Genomic DNA, 25138 nt, shown 5'->3' with positions numbered 1-25138 from the left:
GACTGGAGGACTAATTTGGGGACTTTTGACTATTTGACTGACTGCTATTAATTTAATGGGCCGTTTATAAAGTTCCACCACACCGCCCCACTCCCAAATTGATAAGCAAAATATTAAGAAGTCTCTTAACTAAATAATCAAAGCAAAGTTTATGTATGAGATACTATTTAAAATTAAGAATACAGGGAAATAAAATGTACAACCTGACTGCGTTGCAGTGCAGCTCTTTCCACTGCATCTCTTTCCCACCTGCTGCGCCTGGACCTTCTTTAATGCAATAAGGGCCTTAGCTGCCTCTTGCCTTAGGACACTCAGGTCCTTTATTCTAACTCTGAGCCCCTTTCACTTTGTAAATCCCCCTGCTTCTAACTTTCCTCTCCTTACTGCCACCGCTGACCCCCTGTGTTTCTCACTGACCTTCTGTCTGCCTGCTCCGTCAGTCTGCCCTTCAGCCTCTCTTTTCTTTGCTCCTAGTCCTTTTCGTCTTCTCCTGCATCCTTGTAGCCCTGTCTTTCTGTCTTCTCCAACCTTTCTAATCTCGTCAGCAGCCTCCAGTCCTCCTGTCAGCCTCCCTGTCTCCTTGTCCAAACCCCCTGAGTCTAACCCCCAGGTCTATATATATCTTTCTTTTCTCCACTCAAATCTTGGGGTTCCTGCGCCCCCACAGACCAAGCTAATCCGCCAGCCAGGGCTGCGGCTAGTGGGGAGGGGGGTGCGCTTGAGCCTCACAGGCTACCCCAGAACCCAGTCTGGACAAGCCCAGGATCTCTCAGATACCTCCAATCAGGGCGGAGGGACCTGGGGGCTTTTTCCCCACAGCTGTCTGACCTGGTGTCTTGTACAGTCCACGGGGCTTTTTGGCTCAGCTGAAGCAGAGGGGGAGGGGAACCAGCACCTCCCACACAGAAGAGACCTTGAGGGCCTAAGGCTTTCTAATCTCAGCCTTAAGGTAGGGTCCCCAAATCAAAATAAATTTCCACAATACCAAGTGAAATTCTTTTCATCACCACACAAAAAGCTGATAGGACAAAGTCACTGGATACCTAGACATGCTCTGAATCAGGGAAGATAGCTGTCTCCATCACAAATTTCCAAAAGTAGGTATACCTTGTCTCTTTAGATTCATAGTAGGCAGATATTATGCATGCTCTGTGCACATAATTATGCCCTCATTGACCAGTTGCCCCATTACATTTATATAATATACCCTCTGGACAGATCTCCCACATTTAATTGGCAGGTTGGGTCCCCAAAGGGTCACTGCTACCTGAAGTTCTGGATATAACTCTGTGGTTCTTTACTTCTAACACAATAGCTCATGAGCCCCCATAAATTCTTCTGGATTAATAATCATCCAGAAGACTGAATTAGCTCTTAGCAAAGGCATTTATTTAAATAGCATATCAAGAACAGTAGATACAAAGTATTCTCCCCCCAAAATATGAGCCCTATTTTCTCACAAATACATACCATGTCCAAGGAATGAGTGGGTTCAAATTTAGAGGACAGTTGGAAGTGAGGCTTTTTTTTTTTTCTGGGCAATGACATTTAACTGACTTGCCCAAGGTCATACAGCTAGTAAGTGTCAAGTGTCTAAGGCTGGATTTGAACTCACGTCCTCCTGAATAGAGGGCTGGTGCTTTATCCACCACGCCACCTAGCTGCCCCTGTAGTGAGGCATTTTTATGCAATACACATGTGGCAAAATTGTAAAATCCTCTTCTCTCTTTGTAGAATCCTTACTTAGCTCCCCTTAGGTTTTCACCATCTCTGCTTCAAAAGTTGCTCAGCTAGGTTGCCAGGGTCTGTTCCTTTTTTGAGTCCATCAGAGTCTTTTATACAGTGAGAGTTCATGTTCCTTGAAGCAGCTTCCTCTCTGTCTCACTCTCCCCATCTCTGCTCCCTTCTGGATGACTCCCAGTGCTTAAGCAGTTATTATGTTGCCAATGGTGGATAGAGGAAAGAAGGTTCCCACCTCTCCAGCCACTCCTAAGCCAGCACTCCTCAATTGATCAATGACATTTCTTTTATATATAGGCTCAGCCAATTACAAGATGTTTCTTATATGGTATAATTGTCTTCATAGGGCTAAGGCCTTATAGTTCTCTGAAGCTGATTAAGAAATTAATTCACATGGTTTTTTTGTGGGGTTATAGAAAAATTATTTTATACTTTTTGATTATATCCTGGACCTTTTGTGCTTATGGTTAGGAGTAGATGCATCTTGTTTACACATTAAAACCTTATCATGTGTGACCACATTCTCGGAGTACATCAACTGAACTGGAGTGGATGGGGAAAAGAATCAAATCCCTCCTCTCTTACATTTAAGTTGATAAAAAAACCAAAAAACCAAAATCCTAAGTTTCTGATAGTGCCAGGGTTTCAATACTGATCTCATTCCCAGTTCTCTCTACTATACCAGCTTCTCTCTATGATTCTACCTTGCTATATCTATGGAGCATGAACATTTTTGGTTCCGTTCCTCCTATAGAAACTGACGTCATATTGATGTTCCATCCACTTATAAAATCTATTCACAGGGGGGCAGCTAAGTGGCACAGTGAATTGAGGAGGACCTGAATTCAAATCCAGCCTTAGACACTTGACACTTACTAGTTGTGTGAATCTGGACAAGTCACTTAACCCTCATTGCCAAAAAACAAAAAAAAACAAACTGTTCACAGTCTTATTCCTTAGTCCTATCCCTCCTACTCCCTTCTAGATGGATTCCCTAACTCCTTTCCATGAACTACCTCCTATCTCTCTTCCCCTCCTCCAACAACAAGGCCCTGTTCAGGTGATCCTTGTCCCTGTCACACGTGGATAGTTTGGACATGAGCCAGTGGAATGTGCCTCTGGGAGATTTGGGGACTTAACTCCCTCTCCTTCCAGCCCTACATATTTGCCTCTCAGTTTACAGATTCTGTTCTCTTCCCCTTGCCATCCTCAGCCTCTTCTAAATTAGTCCTCATGAACTTACACCCAGGCTCTTGCTTATCTCCCCTATCCCTGAGGAGAAAGAAGGAGCCCATCTCTTCTCTCCCCAGGGAACCATCATAACCCTCCCCCCTGTCCTGCAGCTTATGGATGACTGGCTAAGACCAGCTCATCCTAGGTGGGATTGTCTTCCAGGAGATCAAAACTCCAGCTCCTTGAGTCTCCTGTTCCACTACTACCCCCTCTTACCAAAAGAATGGGAAGTGGGGCGGGGTTGTAGATGAGCACTGAGTTGGAACCACTGCCCTCAAAGGGAAAGAGAAATCAGGTCCCTAGATCAAGTTAGGTTATCTAGGAGGTAGACAGAAAGGACCAGAATACAGCCTGGGTTCTTTTCTCAGCTCCTTTTTGATTGTCTAAAATACAACAGTACAATATCACATCAATGGGAAAGGTACATAACAATATCACATCAATATGGCAATCACTGGCTTCCTGGAGGAGGTAGCACAAAGGGATGAGAAGACAGTTCATGTTGAGAGGGCAAAGACTTGTTTGGTTTGGTAGAATGCAGAGTACTATGGTTTAAGGGCAGAAAGGTGGGATGGCAGTAGATTTGCAGGACCTTGAAAGTTTTAAAAAGAGTTTAAACTTTATTTAGGAAGTAATAAGGAGCCACTGAAAATTTTTGAGCAAAAGAGTGACATCAAATCTGTATGCAATCTATTAGCATGTCAGTAGTATGAAGAATAGATTGGAGGATTGGTGAAAGTAGAGGTTGGTACTACAGTAGTCCAAGGAAATGGTGGACAAGTTGAAATCCTTATTCTTAATTTCAAAAACAAAGAATATTGAAGACAGAACTGGAGGCTATGGATTTCAAATATTCTAATGTCAGAGTTTGAGTCAAGGGCAGAGCCTACTCTTCTGTGATCCCTGTCTTTACTTCCTCAACCATTGGTATCTCTTCAGTTCCTGGTCATGATGATTTTTACCCTCTGTGCCCAGTAGCAGATGACATAACTCTTAAACAGCCTCCACCCTCTCCATCATCTATTTTGGATTGCTCTCCAAGTGATGATGTCTAGGTAGATGGAATCAAACTTAAGTGATTTCTCCTCCCTCTTCTTACCCCTCCCATTCCTGCTGAACAACCCCCAAAATCATCTGCTACCCAGATATACAGTTCTATCCCCTCAACTGCTATCCTCGTTCCTCAACCAAATCTGTATTTCAGCAAAGCACAGGACAGGAGGAGAGAAGGTGGGATTTTTTTTTGTGTCATTCTCAGTTACTCATAAGTAGAATATAATGAAAGTTATTTGGAAGAGATCAAGACCCCTGTCCCACTCTATTCTGCCCCACCTAGCATGAGAGGTGGTATGATCTATCCAGATATTTATAAAGGCAACTGACAGCCTGACCCCACACCCCTAGATTGTCTGTAATATCCCACAGTCCCAACAAATACAGTCATTGGAGGCTTTGTCTACACACACACACACACACACACACACACGCAGCTAGGTGGTACAGTGGATGGAGCATCAGATTTGGAGTCCAAAAGACCTGAGTTCAAATGCAGCCTCAAACACTTACTGGCAGTGTGACTCCAGGCAAGTCACTTAACCCTGTTTGCCTCAGTTTCTCATCTGTAAAATGAGCTGGAGAAATGTCAAACCACCCCAATATCTCTGCCAAGAAAATCCCAAATGGACTCACAAATAGTTACATCTCCCCCATCTTGCCTATCTATTCCTTTCCTTTATGCTTCTTAAAACTCTTGAGCTTTGGGGTATGAAAATATCAACTGCCTACTGAAAAATGACTTTATCTGGCCTGGCCTGCGTAGGTAGAAGGAGGGGAGGAATAAAAAAGGAACAGGATTCCAGTTCTACTTCCCATAGTCAATAGATTTATGGGGGTTTAGTTATATAGCACCAGAAGTCAGAGACAAGAGAAATAGAGGGCCTGTTTCTTATGGTCTCTCCCTGTTGACCCTTGAGCATTAAACACTTCCTTATTCACCCTAAATTGGCATCCTAGTTTCTGGAGGGGGAGAAAGGGAAGTACAAGTTACATTGGGAAAATGTTGGGGAGAGGCCATTTGGGGTGTGTCCCAGGCAAAGTGGGCAGGGTGGAAGGTGGGTTGGCAAATCTGTTACTTTCATGGCTCTGTCACTTTCCCCAAATGAACACCAATTTGCAGGGTTAGTAAGGTGCCACAGGAGTTCCATCCATCCCCAAAGCTATAATCTGCACACCTTTCCTTTCTTGTTTTATTTTTGTTTTTGTTTTTTTGGCAGGGCAATGAGGGTTAAGTGACTTGCCCAGGGTCACACAGCTACTAAGTGTCAAGTGTTTGAGGCCGGATTTGAACTCAGGTCCTCCTGAATCCAGGATCAGTGCTTTATTCACTGTGCCACCTAGCTGCCCCCACACCTTCCCTTTCTTGGAGTATCATTCCTATGGTAAAGTGTCCTGTTTGAATCTCTCCTGTTTTCTGTATATAGATGAAAAATGTTTCCTCCCATTATACCATACTCTTTTCTCTGGAATTTCCTTAGTTTCTAAAACCAAGCTAACATCACTTGGCCTCTCTCAGTTCCCCATTCCTTAACTGTCCTTTTTCACCTCCTCCAAGTCCTGGGTCACCTAGTCAGCTTTTCTTTTGAGAATCCTGGTTATTTTTCTTTCTACACATTCCCAGAACTCAGTAGCTGGAGAAAGCTCTGCATGATTTTCATGCTCTTCTTGTCTCTTCTCACCCAACTTTCCCTTCAGGACACTGGTGGAGGAGTGTATCTTTTTACCAGGCTGGAAACTGTGGGATATGTCTCCTCTCAACCTTTAAAGGCTCCTAGTGAGTTACGTGGAGAAGAGGGGTAAAGGGGACTAAAGTCCTAGAGGACTGAGGGAAGAACTTGTTCCCTCTTTCTAAACCCCCCTTGCCATCATTAGCAGATGAGGGCACAAAGGTGGGCATGAATAAGGGAATTGTCCTTCCAAAGTGACAGTCTCCAGTAGCTTTTTGCTTTTGTTTTTGTTTATTGTAGATTCTTACCATTATTAAGGACTCCAGGGGTAATCTTGTAGTTCCACTTTAATTCCTACTACAATATCCCTGAAAAGTGATTATCTAGCCTTAAACTGAAGGCAATTAGGGAATTCTCTACTCTTTACTCAGCTCAAAACCCCATTTCACCTTGGGTAGAATTCACACAAGCATCTGAGGAAGAGTGAGAATTGTCCCAGTCACTTTTCTAGAGAAAATGAAGCAGTTTCATTTTTGTCTAAATTTTGGCTCATCATGAAGACTAGTGTAGAGTAGTTACTTATTCAATGTTTGTTGAATTTAATTGAATTTGAGAACTTGGAGGAGGGGAGGATGAAGACTGGTTAGGGGAGGTTGCATTTGGAAGATCAAGGTGTCTTTGGTCCATGCCCTCTGCTGCACCTTTAGGAAAAAGTTCAGTACCCTTTCCCCTTCCTTACCGAACAAAGCCTCAGGCCCACACTAGCCAGAAGTATAATCTAGTTTAAAGGCTGCCGGCATGTTCTGTCCTCCCCACCTCTCCAATGTGCCAGGAGTCAGGGTCGCGCGCCTCAGTTTCTTCAACTGCATCCCATGAAGGGAGGAATGCTAGCACCTGGAATACCTCTTGGAGAACTACAGGACTGAGCCCTAAGCAGACGTCGATCAAAGGTGGAGGGCTGAGACCAGAGGCAGGACGTACCCCCAACCCCACCCCCTCCTCCCCTCCACCAGCCGGGAAGCGGCCCCAGTCCGGATTTCCCTCCCGGGTGGGACCGCAGTGACTCATTTGCACACCCCCTCCTCCCTCCCAGCTTCCCAGTTTCCTTGTTTGCACTTCTCCTCCTGGACACGTGGCTGCTGGTACCTTCACTCACTGGCCCCCGCCCTCACCCAAAACAGCTTATGACCCCCTACCCTCACCCCCAGTTCTCTCTTGCCCCCTGCAGATCTTCAGGGCTCCCGCCCTCCCTATTTGTCCCGGAGCTCCACCTTTTCCCTACTCAGTGCCCGCCTCCGTCTAGGTTTAGAGCCTAAACTGACGCCTCCTTCCCCCGCCCCACTTCCATCCAATCGGGCTGGCCAATAGGGGTGGGGGGATGGGGACAGGCAGCCAGCTGGGGGTGTGGCAGCTCGGCTGTGCACTTTGCCAACTGCGGACGCGCTTCAGCGCCCCGTGCCAGCTGGCGCTTCGTCTGGCAGAGGTGGAGGTGCTAGGTGTTAGAGCTGCGTGTCACTCCCTCCCTGGGACCCTCTTTCAGGCCAGCCTTCGCCCAGGGAACTGTTTCAACTGGAAACTAGCCCTGTTCAGCAGACCTGGGCTCTGCCCACCTGAACCCTGCCTACTGGGACGGGTCTTATTCCTATACAAAGTGGGTGGAGGGCACCCCCAGCCTTTTGCAAAGAGATTGAGACGTCAGGGGTAGAGGTATCTCTACGGAGGGACATGAAGGTGAGTGAGAGGTAAGGAGATTGGCCCAGAGGTGCTCTGCTCTGAAACCAAAGGAAAAAGATTGGGGGTGGGGGTGGGGGTCGCACTGAAGTTACTTTTCTGGGGCATCTAGACGGGGATGAGGATGGTAAGGAAGTTCAGACCTCTTCCGAGGGGTTGTCAGAGGAGTCTAAAGCCTCTAGACTAGCCAGGGAATTCTTCCCTAATGAAGTCTAGAGAGGGTTAAGGGGGAAAGAAGCATTTTCCAAGCCAGTCCGGTAAAAGATACCTATATGCCTCAAGGCTAGCAGGCTCTACAGGCTGTCTTGTTGTCTTTCCTCCTGCCTTCTTACAGAATTGCTGGCTTCTCTCCCACTCTGAGATCTAAGAGGTATCCAAAGGAGGGGACCCTGCCCTTAAGCCAAACCACCAGAGTCTGACCAGTTGGCCTGATTTCCCACCCCACCCCCATCCCTGTTCTCCTTGCTCCCTGGGTCACAGGCCGGTTGGCCAAGGTGAGGGCCAATGGCGGGTGGGGCTGGCAGGTGAGGGGTGCCCAGCTTTGGCAGGATCATCCACAGAAGGGCTTCCAGATGTTGTGCCAGAGGAAACGTTGTTCAATATGGTGCTGAGGAAGATTCACCGGCCCCGGAGTTATTCTTACCAGCTGCAGCTAGAGCACAGGACGCCCCCCAGCCGAATACAGGGTCTTCGATGGGTGAGTACTAACTCTCTGATTAGGGATCAGGGGATGCAGGGGAATGTAGATGGGTAAAGGGTGATAAAGAGATAATAGGTTGCACAGCAGGCTAGAGTACCTGAGTGAGGGGAAGAATAGTGAGGTCAGGGCAGCACTGTTTTGTGGGTGACTCTCTGTGGTGTATTGGTGGTGTCACCATAAAAGAGTAAAGATGAAATATGGGGACCAGGTCACTGGGTTGCATAAGCCTTTTGACCGGAATCCATAGGCAATTCTCATTTCTCTACCTAATGATCTGAGCAAATGGACTTGGTTCATCCTTCACTGAGTACAGGGACACAGGCAGAGGGGGTCCAGGAAACATGTCTAAAGTGAATAAAACCATGTTGTCATTAGTGGTCTGGAGTTGGAAGGAATAACTCTGGATGAGGAAAAGGGAACCTGAGCAGGGGTAGTCAAAACCCCCTTTCTGGCCCATCACCCCCCAAGGATCTCAGTCTCCTAGGTTGTCTCCCTCTGGCCAGAAATAAACAGACTTGGAAAGAGAGGAAGAGACAGTGAGTAGGGATATTGAATTGATAGGGGGACGGCACAGAGGAAGACAGAAGAAAATAAATGGAGTGGTAGAGCAAGATGATCAGAATGGGTCCAAGTTTTCCTGAGTCTATAAGGATCAGAGAGCAACATATTTCAGGCAAAGAGAGAATAGTTGACCTCCAAAGTCGGTGCATCCCTCTCCTGTCTCTTAGAGCCTAGCTTCTTAAACTGTGGGTGACAACTCCATATGGGGTCATGTAACTGAATGTGGGGGTTGTGAAAAAATTGGCATCAGGAAAAGGTGATGTATAGCTGGTTTTCATACCTATATACCTGGGGTTCTGAAAAAATTTCTCCAGCAAAAAGGGGTCGAGAAGGGAAAAAGTTTAAGAAGTCCTGTCTTAGAGAAATAGAAAATTTCCCAGTGTCTTGATGGTTAGATATGGTATTAATTTGATAATCCCTGGATAGCCCAAGAGGTATTACTTCTCAACTACTTTCATATTGCTCTGAGAACAAACTCCATCTACATCCCATATCAAATATGAGACTGAGCTAAGAAAACCCATAGAAGGGATCACAGGATTATAGATTTAGACATTTTCTAGACCAATCCCCTCATTTTGACAGATGAGAAAATTGAAACCCAGAGAAACAGTTGCTGAGGTCCCTAGAGAATAAGTTGCAGAGGTAAGATTTGAACCCAGATCTTCTAACTCTAGACATTGTTTTTTCCACTGAACCACCTGCCTCTCAAGGCATCAGTAAGAATTTGGTGGTGCACTGTGCCCCACCCCTTGACCCAGCTGGTGGCTGTTTTCCTAATATCTGTCGTTGTTAGTCATGTCCGACTCTCCATGATCCCGATTTGAGATTTTCTTGGCAAACTGGTTTGCCGTTTCCACTCCAGCTCATTTTACAGATGAGGAACTGAGGCAACAGAGTTAAGTGATTTGCCCAGGGTCACACGACTATTATGTGTTCTGAGGCCAGATTTGAACTCCTGAAGATGAGTCTTTGTGATTCCAGGCACAGGGCTCTATTCACTGGGCCACCTAGCTACTCCTCTCCTAATATTAGAGACCACTCGATTTGTTTTCTTTGTCCAAGCTGGGACACTGGAGGAGGTTCAGGAGCTCATTCCTCTTAGGCTTCTAATGGCACTTCTCCCCACCCCCACTTCCCTGGTCAGTCACAGTAGCGGCTGCATTGAGCCAGTGGGCTGGAACCCTCCCTCCCTCTGGCCCTCCCAGGGCTATAATTACATGTGTGCTTCCTGTCCCCTCCCCAACCCTGGGAGGGAAGGTGGGGGTGGGTCAGGAGCTAGGACAATGAGGTCACAAGGTATTTCTCTTGGGACCCCAGACTTGGGGGAGGCAGCCAGGCTTTTCCACACTCACTAAGTGTTTTCAAAATCTAAGAGCAAAGATTACCCAAGGAGGTTGAAAGGCTGTATATGAGTGTGTGTATATGTGGGTATGTGCACAGGAGGGTGTCCAGAGGAGGGTGTTAGAACGTAAATGGGGTTAAAAACCTGGAAATAAGGCCTTTCCCCAAGAGTGATGGCCAGCCAGAGGTTTTAATCTCTGGGGGCTGACTGGAGGAGGGGCAGATGGCAACATCCCCTCCTCTCAGCTATCTCCAGGGCCACGTTCTGGGAGGATCAGACCCCATTGTGTCTGGCCCTAAAAGGTATCCATTGTGTATTCATGTAGCTTCTCCCTGCAATGGTTAGTGGATGAAAGACCCAAATAGTCTAGGAAGAGATTAGCCAGCAGGGATTAATTAGGGTGTATCTGGGCCAGTAGTTGTATAAATGAGAAGGAATATGGAGATCTGGGGACCTTAGAAAGTGAGGAGCTGAGGACTAATAAAATGAAATGTCTCTCTTAGAAGCCAGAGAATCAAAGAGCTGTTTCTACTTCTTTCTAGAACCGGATAGAATTAGGTTACAATGGGAGTGATTGGAGATTAGATACCAGGAGGAACATCCTGACTGACCATCAGGGATAGGAGATGCTAGAACTGGCATTAAAGGGTATTTCCTGGAAATTTTGTTGGCTGGAAGACTGGCTGGAGACATCTGCTGGACCTCACTTGCCCCAGGGAGTTTGGAATGCCAAAGTTAATGTGGCAGCTATCCAGTGATAGCTGGCATTTATCAAGGGCTTTAAGGTTAGCCAAGTGCTTTGCTGATATTATCTCATTTGATTCTCACATCAACCCTGTGAGGTAAACACTGCAGGTATTATTGTCCCCATTGTCCAGATGTGGAAACTGAGGCCGCGAGAAGTTAAGTGAATTGCCTATCATGGACAGTGCAGAAGGTAAAAGTCAAAGGCAAGATTCTAATCCTTCTTATTGTAAAAGTCTAACACTCTGGCTTCCTCACTCTGCCATCAAGGCCTGGAGGGATGTGGCCCCAATCTCAAACTCCAGGATGGACCTGCATCCAAAACCACCTCTCCTTCGGGCAGAAGACATTGGCTCTTTTTTTTTTTTTTAGTGAGGTTAAGTGACTTGCCCAGGGTCACACAGCTAGTAAGTGTTAAGTGTCTGAGGCCGGATTTGAACTCAGGTACTCCTGACTCCAGGGCCGGTGCTCTATCCACTGAGCCATCTAGCTGCCCCGACATCGGCTCTTACCATGGGCAGTCCTAGCAGAGGACCCTTGCCAGGAGCTCTAGGGAACAGGTCCGACAGGTCTGCACAAGACTACCTGGCTCAGTGCTTACCCCTATATCCTGGGCTCTGACAGCTTCACATGGGGAACTGGCAACAGTACAGATGCCAACAAGGGCATCTATCCTATCTATCCTTCACCATCACCAACTCAGAATTGCTGGGATTTTAGTGAACAACCATCATTGAGGAGACATCTGTCATCCTGGTCCCTAAAGCTAGAAACTGTGATTTCTTACACTTGAGTCTGACACTCATTAACCAACCTTTAAGGATCATCTAGGCTTAGGGCAAGACTAGAAGAATAGAGCAGTGGTTCCTGATCTGTGGGCCTGGCACACCATGGGGGAAGGGGGAGGGAAGGGGGTTTGTAGTGCTACCCCGGTCAGGTGTGTATTCCTTCAATTAAACTGCTAGAACTTCTGTCATGCAAGGGTCTACAAAATTCTGTGAAGTTAAAATGGGTTTTTAATACTGGAAAAGGATGGGAGCCCCCAGAGTAAAGTAATCCTCTGGTGGTTTAGAGCCCACACCACAGTGGGATGGCCTTACTGAGCTCAACCTGCAATAACAGGGGTATTGTGACCAGCGTGGTGTGTGCTCCTGGGTCAGGACAATGCTGGAGAAAAGAATATGTGGAAGGGAGAGAAGAGAAAAGGGCTGAAGTTCAGAGGGGCAATGGGGTAGAGATTGTAGTTCTGGCTTCTGGGCATTTTGAAATGAATGAAAACATGCTCATTAGGAGCCTTGAGTCACCAACTCAGGCACTGTTTGTCCCAAGGGATGGGAGAGGGGGAGGGTTCCTCTTCTTCCTCCTTTCCTTCAGCTCCTCCTCTTTGTTTCCTGTAATTAAGTCCTCAGGACTCAGTCTCTAGCACAGTGTTTGGTTCCACCATCAGGATGACCCCTATTAACTCATACCTGCAAAAGGAAGGTTTTGAGGGACTCATGGCATCACAGGACATGATTCACAGGCCCTCTCTTTCATCTAGGAGCCTCACTGTGACCCTAAGAGCCAAGAACATCACTGTGGCCTTGAGGATCCTTAGACAATGCCAGTTCTCACCACTCCTGTTATTTCCTAGTGTGACACAGAGGCCCCATTCTCTAGCCAAGGCTATTGAACATTTGGACCAAGAGGAATCTTAGAAGTCATCTAGTCCAACCTCTTCATTTGACAGTTGAGTGAACTGAGGCTCAGAAAATGAAGTGACTCCCAAGATCATACAGTTAGAACTGGAACTGGGGTCTCCTGACTCACCAGCTACCATACCTCTCCACCCTTAGCCTCCCAATTCCCTGGTCTCTGCTGTTCTTTTTTTTTTTAGTGAGGCAACTGGGGTTAAGTGACTTGCCCAGGGTCACACAGCTAGTAAGTGTTAAGTGTCTGAGGCCGCATTTGAACTCAGGTCCTCCTGACTCCAGGGCCTGTGCTCTATCCACTGTGCCACCTAGCTGCCCCCCACCCCTGATGTTCTTGCTTCTCTTGTCTTTCCATTTCCCCATTCTATCCCTGCCCTTCCTCAATCATTTCTCTAACCTCTCTTCCACCTCCCTTCGGATGCTGTTCTTAACCTGTAATGAATGTCCCAGGCTCCCAACAAACAGAATAATAATGAGTGAGGGAGGAGAGGAGAGAGAAGGGGAAAGAGAGAGAGCTGGGGAAGCCTACCAGAGTCCTTTGAAATGAACTACATACCTATTATCACCTCTTGTTTTTGATTCAACTTGGGCTAGTTCCTGGGCTAACATGGGCCCCTCTAAGAGGACCAAGATCCACCACATGACTCAGAGGATCTCACAGATTTAGAGCAGGAAGGAGCCTTCCAACTCGCTCATTTTATGGATGAGGGAATTGAGCTCCAGAGCATTTAAGTCACTTGTTCAAAGTCACAAAAAGTAAATTACCAGAACTGGGAGTCAAGCCCAGGTCCCTAATTCCAAATCCAGTTCTTTTTCCCATTGGGAAGACCACACAGTTCAGTGGAAGGAATGTGGAAAGATGTAGATCCAGCCTGAGTTCTCTTTCTGGTTCTGTAATTGGTGCCCAGGTGACTATACAAATCACTTAACGTCCCATGGGCTTAGTTTTCTCATCCATAAAAATGAGTGATTTTTTTTCATCCATAAAATTAGGAATTTTTGATTCAGTGACCTGTAAGGTCCCTTCTGGGGAGCTAGGTATCTCAGTGGATAGAATGCTATACCTGGAAACAGGAAGACTCCTCTTCCTGAGTTCAAATCTGGCCACAGACTCTTATTAACTATTGGACCTTGGACAAGTCATTTATACCTGTTTGCTTCATTTTCCTTGTCTGTAAAACAAGCTAGAGAAGGAAATGGCAAAGCATTCCAGCATCTTTGTCAAGAAAACCACAGATGGGGTCACAAAGAATCACATGTGGCTGAAATAATTGAACAACAACAAAAACAAATGTGCCAGGCACTGTGCTAAGTGCTAAGAAAAGCCAAAAACAGTTCCTGCTCTCAAGGAGCACACAGTCGTTGGACTGTGGAGGACAAGCAAACTATGTACAGATAAGATAGGGGAGGACAGGTTGTAAATAATCCATTTAAAATGAAGGCACTGAAGTCCACTAGGCCTGGAAAACACTTCTTGTAGAAAGTGGGACTTTAGCTGAGATCTGAAGGAAACCAGGAGGCAAGGATGTGTCCCTAATTCAGGACAGAGAAAATGGTTGGTCAAGAGATGGAGAGCCATTTGTCAATAATACACAGAGTTGGGGCAGCTAGGTGGCGCAATGGATAGAGCACTGGCCCTGGATTCAGGAGGACCCGAGTTCAAATCAGGCCTCAGACACTTAACACTAGCTGTGTGACCCTGGGCAAGTCACTGAACCCCAATTACCTCACCCAAAAAAACCAAACAAACAAAAACAACAACAACAACAATACACAGAGTATTCGCAGCAAGGGGTCCAGTGTCACTAGATCACAGAAAATATGGAAGAGAATAAGATGTAAGAAGATTGGAAAGATCAGAAGGGTACAGGTTATGAAGGACTTTATTTTTTGGTTTTTGGTTTTGTTTGGGGTTGAGTGACTTGCCCAGGGTCACACAGCTAGTAAGTGTTAAGTGTCTGAGGCCGGATCTGAACTCAGGTCCTCCTGACTCCAGGGTGCCATCTAGCCAGCTGCCCCTATAAAGGACTTTATAAAAAGGAAAACACAGGATTTTTTATCTGATCCCAGAGGTAACAGGGAGTCACTGGAGGTTATTGAATAGGGTCAAGCCTACATTTTCAGAAGCCAGAGTGGAAGATGTGGAGATGCACTTGAGACAGAGAGGCCAACTAGAAGGCTACTGCAATAAGTGATGAGGCCTTGTGCAGGACGGTGGCAGTGTCAGAGGGGAGAAGGGGCATTTGTGAAGGTAGAAACAACACATTGGATGTGGTGGAGCAGGGGGATTGAGGAATCAAGGTAGACGCCTAGGTTGTAAGTCTGGGGAACTAGGGGGTTAGTGACACTTTGGATATAACTTTCCCAAGTTCTGATGCTCTAGAAGGGAAGAAGAAGCTGTGATGTAGAGGGGATGATTGAGGAGATAAGTAAGGTAATTGTATCCCCTTAGTAAGTTCCCTGAGGGCAAGAACTGTTTTTTCTGTTTGTCAGCTCTCCCCAGGGCCTAGCACAATACATAGTGGGTGCTTAGTACATGCTCATCTGATTTAACTGCATTAAGTTTGGGTCTGGTAGATTGGGGTTGGGAGTAATGGGAAAGAGTTGGCTCAAAGGGGTCCAGTTTGGGGGTCCCTGCATTGACAGCCTGAATGAATCTCCCTGTTCTTCTTCCTCTATAGACACCGCTTACCAATAGTAAAGAGAGTCTGGACTTTCATGTGAGCCTGGAACAGGTACCTGCTGGGTTTAGGTACAAAGCCAAGGCAAGGACTCATGACGGAGCTGGGGCAGGGTGGAAAATCAAAGTGTTCTTTAACTGTGAGTCTCCTCTCTCCAATCACTCCCCAGGCTACTTCAGAGCAGGTGCTTAGGGCTGGGAAGCTGCTGCATAGGCATCTTCTGGCTACCTGCCCCACCCTCATACGAGATCGGAAATATCACCTCAGATTGTACCGGTGAGTGGATAGCTTCCCTCTCTGCTTCTCTCTCCTCTTCTTGGTCTGAAGGGATAGAAGAGGCAAAGTCTGATACCTAGTCTTGTTTCCCATAGTAGAATTGGATAAGGAGTCGGGGAAGTGTGGGATATCTTCTGAAAACAAATCTATTGCGCCACCCCCCCTCCAAAATTCTGCTCACTGCCCGCATACCACCAAACGGTTGTGCTTCCTGTTTCCCAGGCAATGCTGCTCGGGTCGAGAGCTGGTTGATGGAGTCTTGGCCTTGGGGCTTGGAGTTCAATCCCGAAGTCAAGCTTTGGGCATCTGCCAAGTTCTCCTGAATGAAGGAGCCCTTTTCCATGGTGAGTATTTGGGTTTTCCCAAAAGTTACTAGAAATACTGGATGAAGGGGCACAGTGGATAGAGCACCAGCCCTGGATTCAGGAGGACCTGAGTTCAAATCCAGCCTCAGACACTTAACACTTACTAGCTATGTGACCCTGGGCAAGTCACTTAACCCCAGTTGCCCTGCCAAAAAAAAAAAAAAATATATATATATATATATATATATATATATATATATATTGGATGAGCATTAGGTCTATCATACAAATAGGTGCTAGAGCGCCTATGGATTTTGGCCAGTGTTATGGCATTGGAGGTTGGCACATCATTCCCCAAACTCTCACTAAATCTCCCTTTTCCTTTCTCCTCTCTCTCCTGTGTTTGGTCTTTTCCCCACAGTGAAACACGAGTGGGCCTTCCATGACCGTGATGCTCATTTCTATCGATTCCCTGGGCCAGAGCCAGACCTGGACAGCATTCAAGAGATGGAGGAGCTGGCTGAAGCTATGACATTGCTGTCTCAGCGAGGACCTGATGCTCTGCTCACTGTGGCGCTGCGTAAGCCGTGAGTCACAAGTCATTTATTCAGGACGCACCATCTCCATAGAGTGTAAAACCAAGGTCCCTTATAGCTCTGAAACTCTCTGATACCCATCCCTCATGACCCCCACCCACAGTAGAAATTCCTCCCTTCTCCCTATGGAAGGGAGGTATAGTGAAGAGTACCAAACTGGGAGTCAGTCCTTATTCAACCACTTAGTATTTCTATACCTCCTCTCTCTGGGTCTTCATTTCCTGATATGTAAAACAAGGGAGTTGAATGAAGTGACCTGGGGGTCCCATCTGTGTTTAACATTGCTCTTCTGCCCCTATTGCTTCTCTTTGCCTATAGCCCTGGGCAGCGCACAGAAGAGGAACTAGACCTAATATTTGAGGAGCTGCTCCACATCAAAGCGGTAGCCCATCTGTCTAACTCGGTCAGTTACTTTCAAAAACATCACTTTGGCCCCACTCCTTTTTAGCATATACTTTTTGGCATTGACCTTCTTTGTTGTTGTTAATTTTTTTAAATTATCAAACATTTACTTCCCTGCTTCTCATTTCACTCCCCCTTCAGAAAATTAAGAAGAAAAACAAAATCTTTATAACAAATATGCATAACTAATTCCCAAATTGGCCCTGTCCAAAAAAATGTTTTCTCATTCTGCATAACTTCTCTGTCAGGAGGTGAAATGACCTCTCTGTCATCATGGGCCTATTCTCCTGGTTTTGCTTGCTTCACTCTGCATCTGCTCATAAAGGTCTTACCAAGGTTTTCTGAAACTGTCCCTTTCATCATTTCCATAATATTCCATATATGCACAATAATATTCCATGACATATACTATAATTTGTTCAGCCATTCCCCAATTGATGTGCAGCCCCTTAGTTAACAGGTCTTTGCTACTATAAAAAGGGCTGCTATAGCTATTTTTTTACATACGATCTTTTCCTCTTTATCTGATCTATTTGGGGTATAAGCCTAGTATTGGTATCACTGGGTTAAAGGATATTCAATTTAGTAACTTTTGAAACATAATTCTAGTATTAACTTTCCCTTCAGACCTGTACCTGCTGTGCTGGGTACCTTTATCCCTCTATTGTCCCCCTCTCCCCCTACCATTTACCACAAGATCTGTGAATGGCCTCCTGACCCCATTAGTCCCTACTGACTGTCCCCTTACCTCCCTTTCTACAGGTGAAGAGGGAGTTGGCTGCTGTGTTGTTGTTTGAGCCAAGCAGCAAAGCAGGCACTGTGTGTGAGTGGGGGCTAAGACTGGTGCGGGGTGGGGTGGGGGAGGGCAGGGGACAGATAGAGTGGGAATCTGAGAAACTGGAGCTTGTGGAGATGGGGTTGTGCAGCACTGGACTTCTGGTCCAGAAAGATAGCGGAGCAGGTGGTCAGTGGTGATGGAGTTGGGGCTGGGCTCTATCTAATCTTTACTTTTCTCAGTGTTCAGCCAAGGAGATAAGGGGACCTCTTGGTACATTATCTGGAAGGGATCTGTTAATGTGGTGACCCATGGCAAGGTGTGTTCTTCTTTTGTCCTCTATAATTCTCTCACTCTCCCTTCTACCTGTTGGGAAGCCATTGCCTGTTTTGGTATTCCTTTTCTCTGGCCCCAAGGCTTCTCGTCATTTTTGGATATCTTTAGGTAGGGACCGGGTTATGAATGGGAAGAGAAAAATTATTATCTGATGGATCTAATTGCTAGGGCCTGGTGACAACCCTGCATGAGGGAGATGACTTTGGACAGCTAGCTTTGGTGAATGATTCACCCCGAGCAGCCACCATCATTCTCCGAGAAGACAACTGTCACTTTTTGCGGGTGGACAAGCAGGATTTCAACCGTATCATCAAGGTTACTCAAGCTTGGGAAAGTGTAGAAGCATAGGGTAGAAAGAGATGGGAAGATCAAAACTGAGCTGAGACTGGTATGAAGATGAGATAGGAGAATTGGAAGCAAACTAGGGGTGGGAAACTAAAAGGGTCAGAAACTTAAAATTTTAGAGTAGAAATGGGAGGTTTGGAGGACATTAAGGTCAAAGAGGGATAGAGTATTGTGAATGAGGTAAATATTGGAGATATAGAGGATGAATTTAAGAATCCGAAGGAAAGGACTGCAATGAGAATGGGGCATAAAAAATGATCAGGCCTGGGAGAAAAGAGACTATATATAGATGGGAGTAAGGGAACTGAAAAGACAAGTCCATTGATTCTGGTAAATACTGGGATATTGGGCAAGGATGGTGCAGAAAGGAGAGGAGCTAAAGGTCAGTGTGGAGATCCTGGACTCAGTCTGGAAGCAATGGGTAAGAAGTCCAGAAGTGGGTCAGGGGAGGTCAAGGTCACTGTTGGGCCTCTGCTAAATAGTCCCGTTATTGGCTTGGCACCCAGGATGTAGAGGCAAATACAATGCGTTTGGAAGAACATGGAAAAGTGGTGCTGGTGCTGGAGAGGACCCCTCAGGGCAGTGGGTCCGACTGTCCCCTGAACCCAGGCAGGAACCGGTAACATGCCCACTCTTCTTCTATTCCCCAAATTCTTCTCTACTCATTCCACCCCTACCCCTTGCTTTCATCCTCTCAGTTACTTCCCCTTCCTATTTGTGGCAATATAGTAGAGAGAATGGGGGTCTTCAGGGAAGAGCAGGTACCTTGAAGCATGTGACGGCTTGATTGGGCTGGCATCTCCACCAGGGTGTTTAAGGGAGCTAAATAATGGGAAGGAGCTAGGGTTTCTCAGATCAAACCAGCTTGTGGTAGGGGTGAATTGAGAATGCAAGAGGAAAAGCCTGGGGAGGGGCAGGGCCCTCGTGAAACTGAGACCCAGGTGTTTTCCTGAGCACTGGCCTGTGCTGCTCCATGCGACAGAACTGTAGGAATAAATGTTGGCAAGGCTTTGGTCAAAGCCAGGCGAGAGCTGCCTCTTTGTATGCTCCCTGCCCACTCCTGAGCCCTGAGCCCTGGCAGTGGACATGGGGGATGTACGGAGGCTCTGCGTTCCTTCAGGTACACGGTGATGTCAGGCACTCCAGAAAAGATCTTAGAACTGCTGCTGGAGGCTGTGCGGCCAGACTCAAGTGCCCATGATCCCACAGGTACACAACTCTTCCCTTTGTTCTGCTTGAGTGGGGCATGCCTTCACCCATCGTGAGTCAACACTGCCCCCTTGCGGCAGCACAACTAGAACTTGGTATCCTGTATTCTCTTGGGTGGGGCAAGCATTGTTGATGCCCTGGACATTTGTGATTAGTTCAAGTAAGAGGAGGCTCTAGAGGGCAGGGGTTCTTAATGTGGGAGGTCTGTGAACTTAAAAAAAAAAATTATAACTGTAATCCTATGTATTTTATTTATTCATTTAAAAACGTTATTCCGAGAAGGGGTCTTTGTCAGACACAGCGAAGGTTAAGGACGCCCGTTCCACTGCTCCTATAACCTGGTGCTTCTTTTCCTCCTTCTCTTCCCAACCATTGAAGAGACATTCCTGGGTGACTTTCTCCTGACCCACAGTGTCTTCATGCCTAGTGCCCATCTCTGTGCTGCCCTCCTGCATCAATATCCTTTGAGACTGATGGGAAGCATGATATAATAGAGGGTTAGTCAGGAAACCTGGGCGAGCAAAGTGAGATCTATGATGACCTCAAAACAAACAAACCAACAAAAAACCATCCATGACCTAGATGACTGCTTTCTAGCAGTGTTTTTTTAGGGTTCTAGATGGCTACTCGTAGGTAATGTTTATGCTGCCAAGGTAGTAGAGGTTGGGATGTGGCATGGAAGAGCAGAGAAAATACTCAGCATTCACTGAGTGTATATTAGGCACTTTCTGGAGGTTGATCAAGGTCCTAGGCACAGATTTGTTTTTCCAGGGGTATGGCTATCATGTCTCTGCTTTGCCCAGGGCTTGCTTAGGCAGGATCTACTTTATGCTGTAACTTTCTTTGACCAGTCACCACCTTCCATGCGGAGCCAGCTGGTGGCACTGAGCAGGAACGTGGTATCTATGTTTGTAACAAGCGGCAGAAGATCCTAAGGCTGGTTAGCCAATGGGTGACCCTGTATGGCCCCCTGCTCCACATAGACCCAGTAGCCCCCAGCTTCCTACAGGTAACAGGGAGAGCCACCTGCAGCAGCCTAGGGCTGGATCATGAGCAGGGACTCCACGGTCAGCTGCCTTGATATGTGTCCCCACAGAAACTCTCAGAACTGGTAAGCAGGGACACTCAGCTCAGCAATCTGCTAAGGGAGCAGGGACCAGAAAGGCGGAGGCACCATGGGTGAGTACTCCTCCCAAGGATGGAATAAAGCTTGCTATCCAGTTTACTCATGAAATCTCTGGGGGGGGAGGAACACTTGAAGTTGTCTCTGAACTCCAATGGGAGCTCTGTGTCTAGATTCTGTTTTCCTTCCCTAATTGCCCCAAGGCCACATTGCCTGTTATACCCATTGCTTCCATTCTAAATGAGAAAAATCCAGGACAATGAGCAGGCAGGCTGGTTGTGTACTATAAATGGAATTGAAGAAATCAGGACTAGATCCACTGCTCTCTCTCTCTAGTTTTTATGTGACAATATTAAGGCACCGAGGGGGTACCTTGGAAGGTGACCCTCCCAAGCAGGTGCTTCCTGGCCACTCCCTTCCCAACCCCTCAACCCTCACCATTCTTCTTATTTGCTCTGCAGGTTGGAAAATGGTGGTGGAAATATGTCACCACAATTAAAGGTACTAAATGTGTGCCAACTCCCTCTCCCTTTGTATCCTGTCTCTTGCTATGTAGAGTTCCTCCTGCTTTATAGAGTTGTGCGGCCCTTCCTCATCTCTACCCATAAAAGGCTCTTCTTGGTTTAGATTCTGCAAATAGAAGTCTTGATATTCTCCTCTCATTATTTACTAGCTCACAGACTTCAAACATTAAGACTCTCACCCTTTTACATACTCTTACATACAAAGATTCTTACAGACACAGACTTGTGTATTCCATCAGTAAACATTTACTGAGTGCCTGCTGTGAGGATACTAGGTGTTACGGGAGATATTAAAAAGGACAAGCTATTACTGTTCTCAGAAGTTTATAATCTGAAGACAAGGTATATACAGTGAAAAATTAATTACTAATACAAGGCTTGTTTAGTTCTTTGCATTTGTATCCCCAAAGACTAATGCAGTGCCTGACCCATAGTAGGTGTTTGTTGATACATTGGTTGACTGTATATCATGCATGCTAAGTCAATGGTGCCAATGTTATGTGTTTTGAAGGTTCACAGAAGGGAGAGTCCAGTTCTGACTTAATGGAGAATGAGGGAGTTGAGCTAGGCCTTGAATAAGACTGTAGGAATGACTAAGGCATGTTTGGGAAGCTGGTAGAATAGCCCAGCCTGACTGGAGCACAGGGTCCTTATAGAAGAAGAGAGGACAATAGGTGATTTGGAGGCCTGATTATATAAGAGATTTAGGGTGCTCTTCTACAGTCAGCTCATTCTCATGGCAGCTCTTCCTCTCTCTCTGTCTCTCTGTCTTTCTGTCTCGCTCTCTGTCTCTGTCTCGCTCTCTCTCTTTCTCCCTCCCTCCCTCCCTCCCTCTCTTCCTCCTTCCCTCTCTCCCTCCCCCCCCCCACGGGGAAAATAATGTTTCAGGAAGATCCTTTTGGCACTGATGTGTAGGAAGAGATTGGGAGTGGAAAGGAAGTAACAGATACAAGCAATGTTTTGAAAGAAAAGTCAACAGGACTTGGTGTCTGGTTATAAAGGTCAAAAGAGGAAGGGGCTTCTTTAAGAATTTAGAAGCAGGGGGCTGCTAGGTGGCACAGTGGATAGAGCACCGGCCCTGGATTCAGGAGGACCCGAGTTCAAATTTGGCCTCAGACACTTGACACTTACTAGCTGTGTGACCCTGGGCAAATCATTTAACCCTCATTGCCCTGCAAAAAAAAAAAAAATTTAGAAGCACAGAAGTTGTATTTGTAGCCATCAGAATGTATGAGATCTCTGAAAGAAAAAAAGTACAGAAAAAGAACAGAAAATTGATGCTTGAAGAATGCCCATATTTAAGGAAGCAGGAAGGGAAGAATCAGCAAAGGAGTTAAGAAAGGACCCAGAGAAGTAAGAGGACCATTGTTGAAGAGGGGAAAGGAAAAAGCATTGAGGAAGAAGGTGGTCAATTAGTCAAATGCTACAAGGTTAAGAAGAGTAAGGATCAAGAAAAAGCCATTGGTGGCCATTGTCTTGACTCATTGGTGATCTCTGAAAGAACATTTCATGGAGTGGTAGAAGCAGGAGCTAAATTGCATGGGTTAAAGAGGAGTAAGCGGGGATGAAGCATAGTCATTCTGCTGTTTTAGCAGTGAAAGTGCAAAACATAAATAATAATATAAATAATAAGCAAATATGATTTTAATGTATGAAAGAGGTGTGCTTGTTTGAGGACAGAGTGGGGAAAAGTCTTGTAGATTGACAGACATACACATCTCCTTCCTTGTTTGCTTGACTGTTTGGCCCCTTCCCCTCACTGGGACCCGATCCGTTCCCTGAGGCATATGTGTGGGGTGGGGGAAGATGGGGTGGAGAGATGGGGAGGTCTTTTGACCTGTGAAAACATCATACTCTGGCCTATGAAATGCCCAGGAAGGTAGGATCTCCTGTCAGAGCTCCTTCTAGCTATCTTGTTCATTATGATTCAACCCCCGCCCCCACTCCCCCCCCCACCCCCCTTAGGCTTCTTAGTCTTTAGTCTTCTTTACCTCCAACTAGCCTGTTTCTCTCTCATTTAGGATCGAGTGATTCCTGTCTGGTTCCCCAGCTGTGATGAGCCCTTCCTCAACAACAGATACGCCATCCAAGCTCTTGACAAAGGTATGACCTGAATTACTGCTAACTCCTAATTCCATTCTCCTGCTGGGATCTCCCTGTTACCCTCAGTCTCTACATGTATCCCTCTTATGCTAGTCTCTGGGCACCTCTTTATCTCTCTCTCCATCTTCCAAATTAGACGGTCTCTTTTCCCTGTAGATAGGACTTGCTATTCCTTTTTAAAAATTTAAAAATTTAAATTTTTTAAAAATTTAAAAATTAAAAAAATTTATTAAGAATTTGATGGACAGGGGCAGCTAGATGGCGCAGTGGATAAGGCACCGGCCCTGGATTCAGGAGTACCTGAGTTCAAATCCGGCCTCAGACACTTTACACTTACTAGCTGTGTGACCCTGGGCAAGTCACTTAACCCTCATTGCCCCACAAAAAAAAAACAAAAAAAAACAAAAACAAAAAAAAAGAATTTGATGGACACAATCTTTCTCATATAATAGAGAAAGAGAAGTGCATATGAAACCATGAACCTCAATTATTTACAACTTAGGGTTTTTTAAAAATTATAATAAATTTAACACAATAGTTCTAACACTGTCCTGATGGTCTGTTGTTTCTCTTTCTGACATTCTTTCTGCTATATTCTGTGCGTCTTGTGATATTTCATGAAAAATCTTTTCTTCCTTAACTAATCCCATCAAACAAATTAAAAAGTACATTTCTTCTCTTGTGACAATTAAGCATAGTCCAACAAAAGGTTCACACATTGACCTTATCAGAAAATATAGGTCTCATTCTACATCTCTAGTCTATCAGTTTTCTGCCATAACCTCTCCCCCAGAGGTGGGAAATGTTGTTATTGGTCATTGAACTAATCAGATTTCTTAAGTCTTACAAAGTTGTTTTCCTTTACAATGTTATAGCTATTATATCAGTCATTTTCCTGATTTTACTTATTTTACCCTCCATCAGTTCATATTATTTTTTCCAGGTTTCTCTGAATTTGTCTCTCCTCATTTCTTACAGCATAATTTGTTCAGTCCAGCTTTTTTACTACAAAGTGCTGTTAAAAAAAAAATAAAAGGTCTGGGGGCAGCTAGGTGGAACAGTGGATAGAGCACCAACCCTGAATTCAGGAGGACCTGAGTTTAAATCCAGCCTCAGACACTTGACACTAGCTGTGTGAACCTGGGCAAGGCACTTAACCTTTATTGCCCTGTAAAAAAATTTAAAATAGAATACTTGGTTCAAATTCCAGTTTCACCAATGGTTGATTAGTGTGCCCGTTCTTTCATATCTTCTCCAACAATTGTCATTTCCCTTTTTTTTATTGTTATCTTTGCCCACCTGAACAAGGCTAAGATAGAACCTCAGTTGTTTTGTTTTGTATTTCTCTTTATTATTTTTATAATAGTATTTTTACACGGGTGATGATAGCTTGCATTTCTTCTTTTGAAAATTGCCTTTTTAAATCCTTTGACTATTTGTCTATTGAGTCAATATCTTGGTCATCAGGGCTTTATGAGAAAAGTTTGTTGCAAAAATTTTTCCCCTGTTAATTATTCTCTTCTAATTTTAATTTTGTTGATTTTGTTTGTGCAAAAACCTTTCAATTTTGTATATTTAATTGTCCATTTTACCTTCTGTAATTTTCTCTACTCTTGGGTCATGTGATGAAATAATGGAATTTAGCAGATACTCAAAGACCCACCTGGAGATTAATCTATACTGACTGAATCAAGTGAGAGTGATTGACTGCTGATTAAGCCTACTTCAAGTTAATTGGATTGTAACATGAGGACTTTCAATATTTATTTGCTTTTACCTGGAAAAATAGCATGACCAGAGGAGGGCTTATCAGACTGTGTTTTATGTGGCATGAGGAATTAAGTTATGCAGCATAACATGCCTTTTTAACCATCATACTGTCTTTGGTGAAATTAATATGAGATTTATGAAATTAGTGCACAAGGCAACCACAATTTAGATTTTAAACATCACAGTTTGGCCTCTATTACCTTTAATTCCTAGACAATCTATAGT

At 45.4% G+C, this 25138-nt stretch overlaps 1 protein-coding gene across 1 annotated transcript in view; it reads left to right on the top strand.

Annotated features, from left to right (window-relative positions):
* Positions 1-7813: 7813 nt before the first annotated feature.
* Positions 7814-25138, top strand: part of RAPGEF3 (Rap guanine nucleotide exchange factor 3) — a 35219-nt gene continuing 17894 nt past the window's right edge. The window contains exons 1-16 of the mRNA XM_043968864.1: positions 7814-8124; positions 15150-15203; positions 15319-15425; positions 15648-15769; positions 16152-16317; positions 16645-16729; positions 17491-17551; positions 17746-17822; positions 18008-18154; positions 18691-18803; positions 19305-19393; positions 19772-19850; positions 20252-20402; positions 20490-20572; positions 20978-21017; positions 23062-23143. Coding sequence (XP_043824799.1) covers positions 8029-8124; positions 15150-15203; positions 15319-15425; positions 15648-15769; positions 16152-16317; positions 16645-16729; positions 17491-17551; positions 17746-17822; positions 18008-18154; positions 18691-18803; positions 19305-19393; positions 19772-19850; positions 20252-20402; positions 20490-20572; positions 20978-21017; positions 23062-23143 — 1552 coding nt within the window. The 5' untranslated portion in view covers positions 7814-8028. The remainder of the gene's footprint in view (positions 8125-15149; positions 15204-15318; positions 15426-15647; positions 15770-16151; positions 16318-16644; positions 16730-17490; positions 17552-17745; positions 17823-18007; positions 18155-18690; positions 18804-19304; positions 19394-19771; positions 19851-20251; positions 20403-20489; positions 20573-20977; positions 21018-23061; positions 23144-25138) is intronic.

The sequence above is a fragment of the Dromiciops gliroides genome, chromosome 5 (genome assembly GCF_019393635.1).
Source record: "Dromiciops gliroides isolate mDroGli1 chromosome 5, mDroGli1.pri, whole genome shotgun sequence".
Taxonomy (NCBI): Eukaryota; Metazoa; Chordata; class Mammalia; order Microbiotheria; family Microbiotheriidae; genus Dromiciops; species Dromiciops gliroides.
The sequence above is the reverse complement of the archived record's forward strand: the minus strand, read 5'-3'. Positions and strand labels throughout refer to the sequence as shown.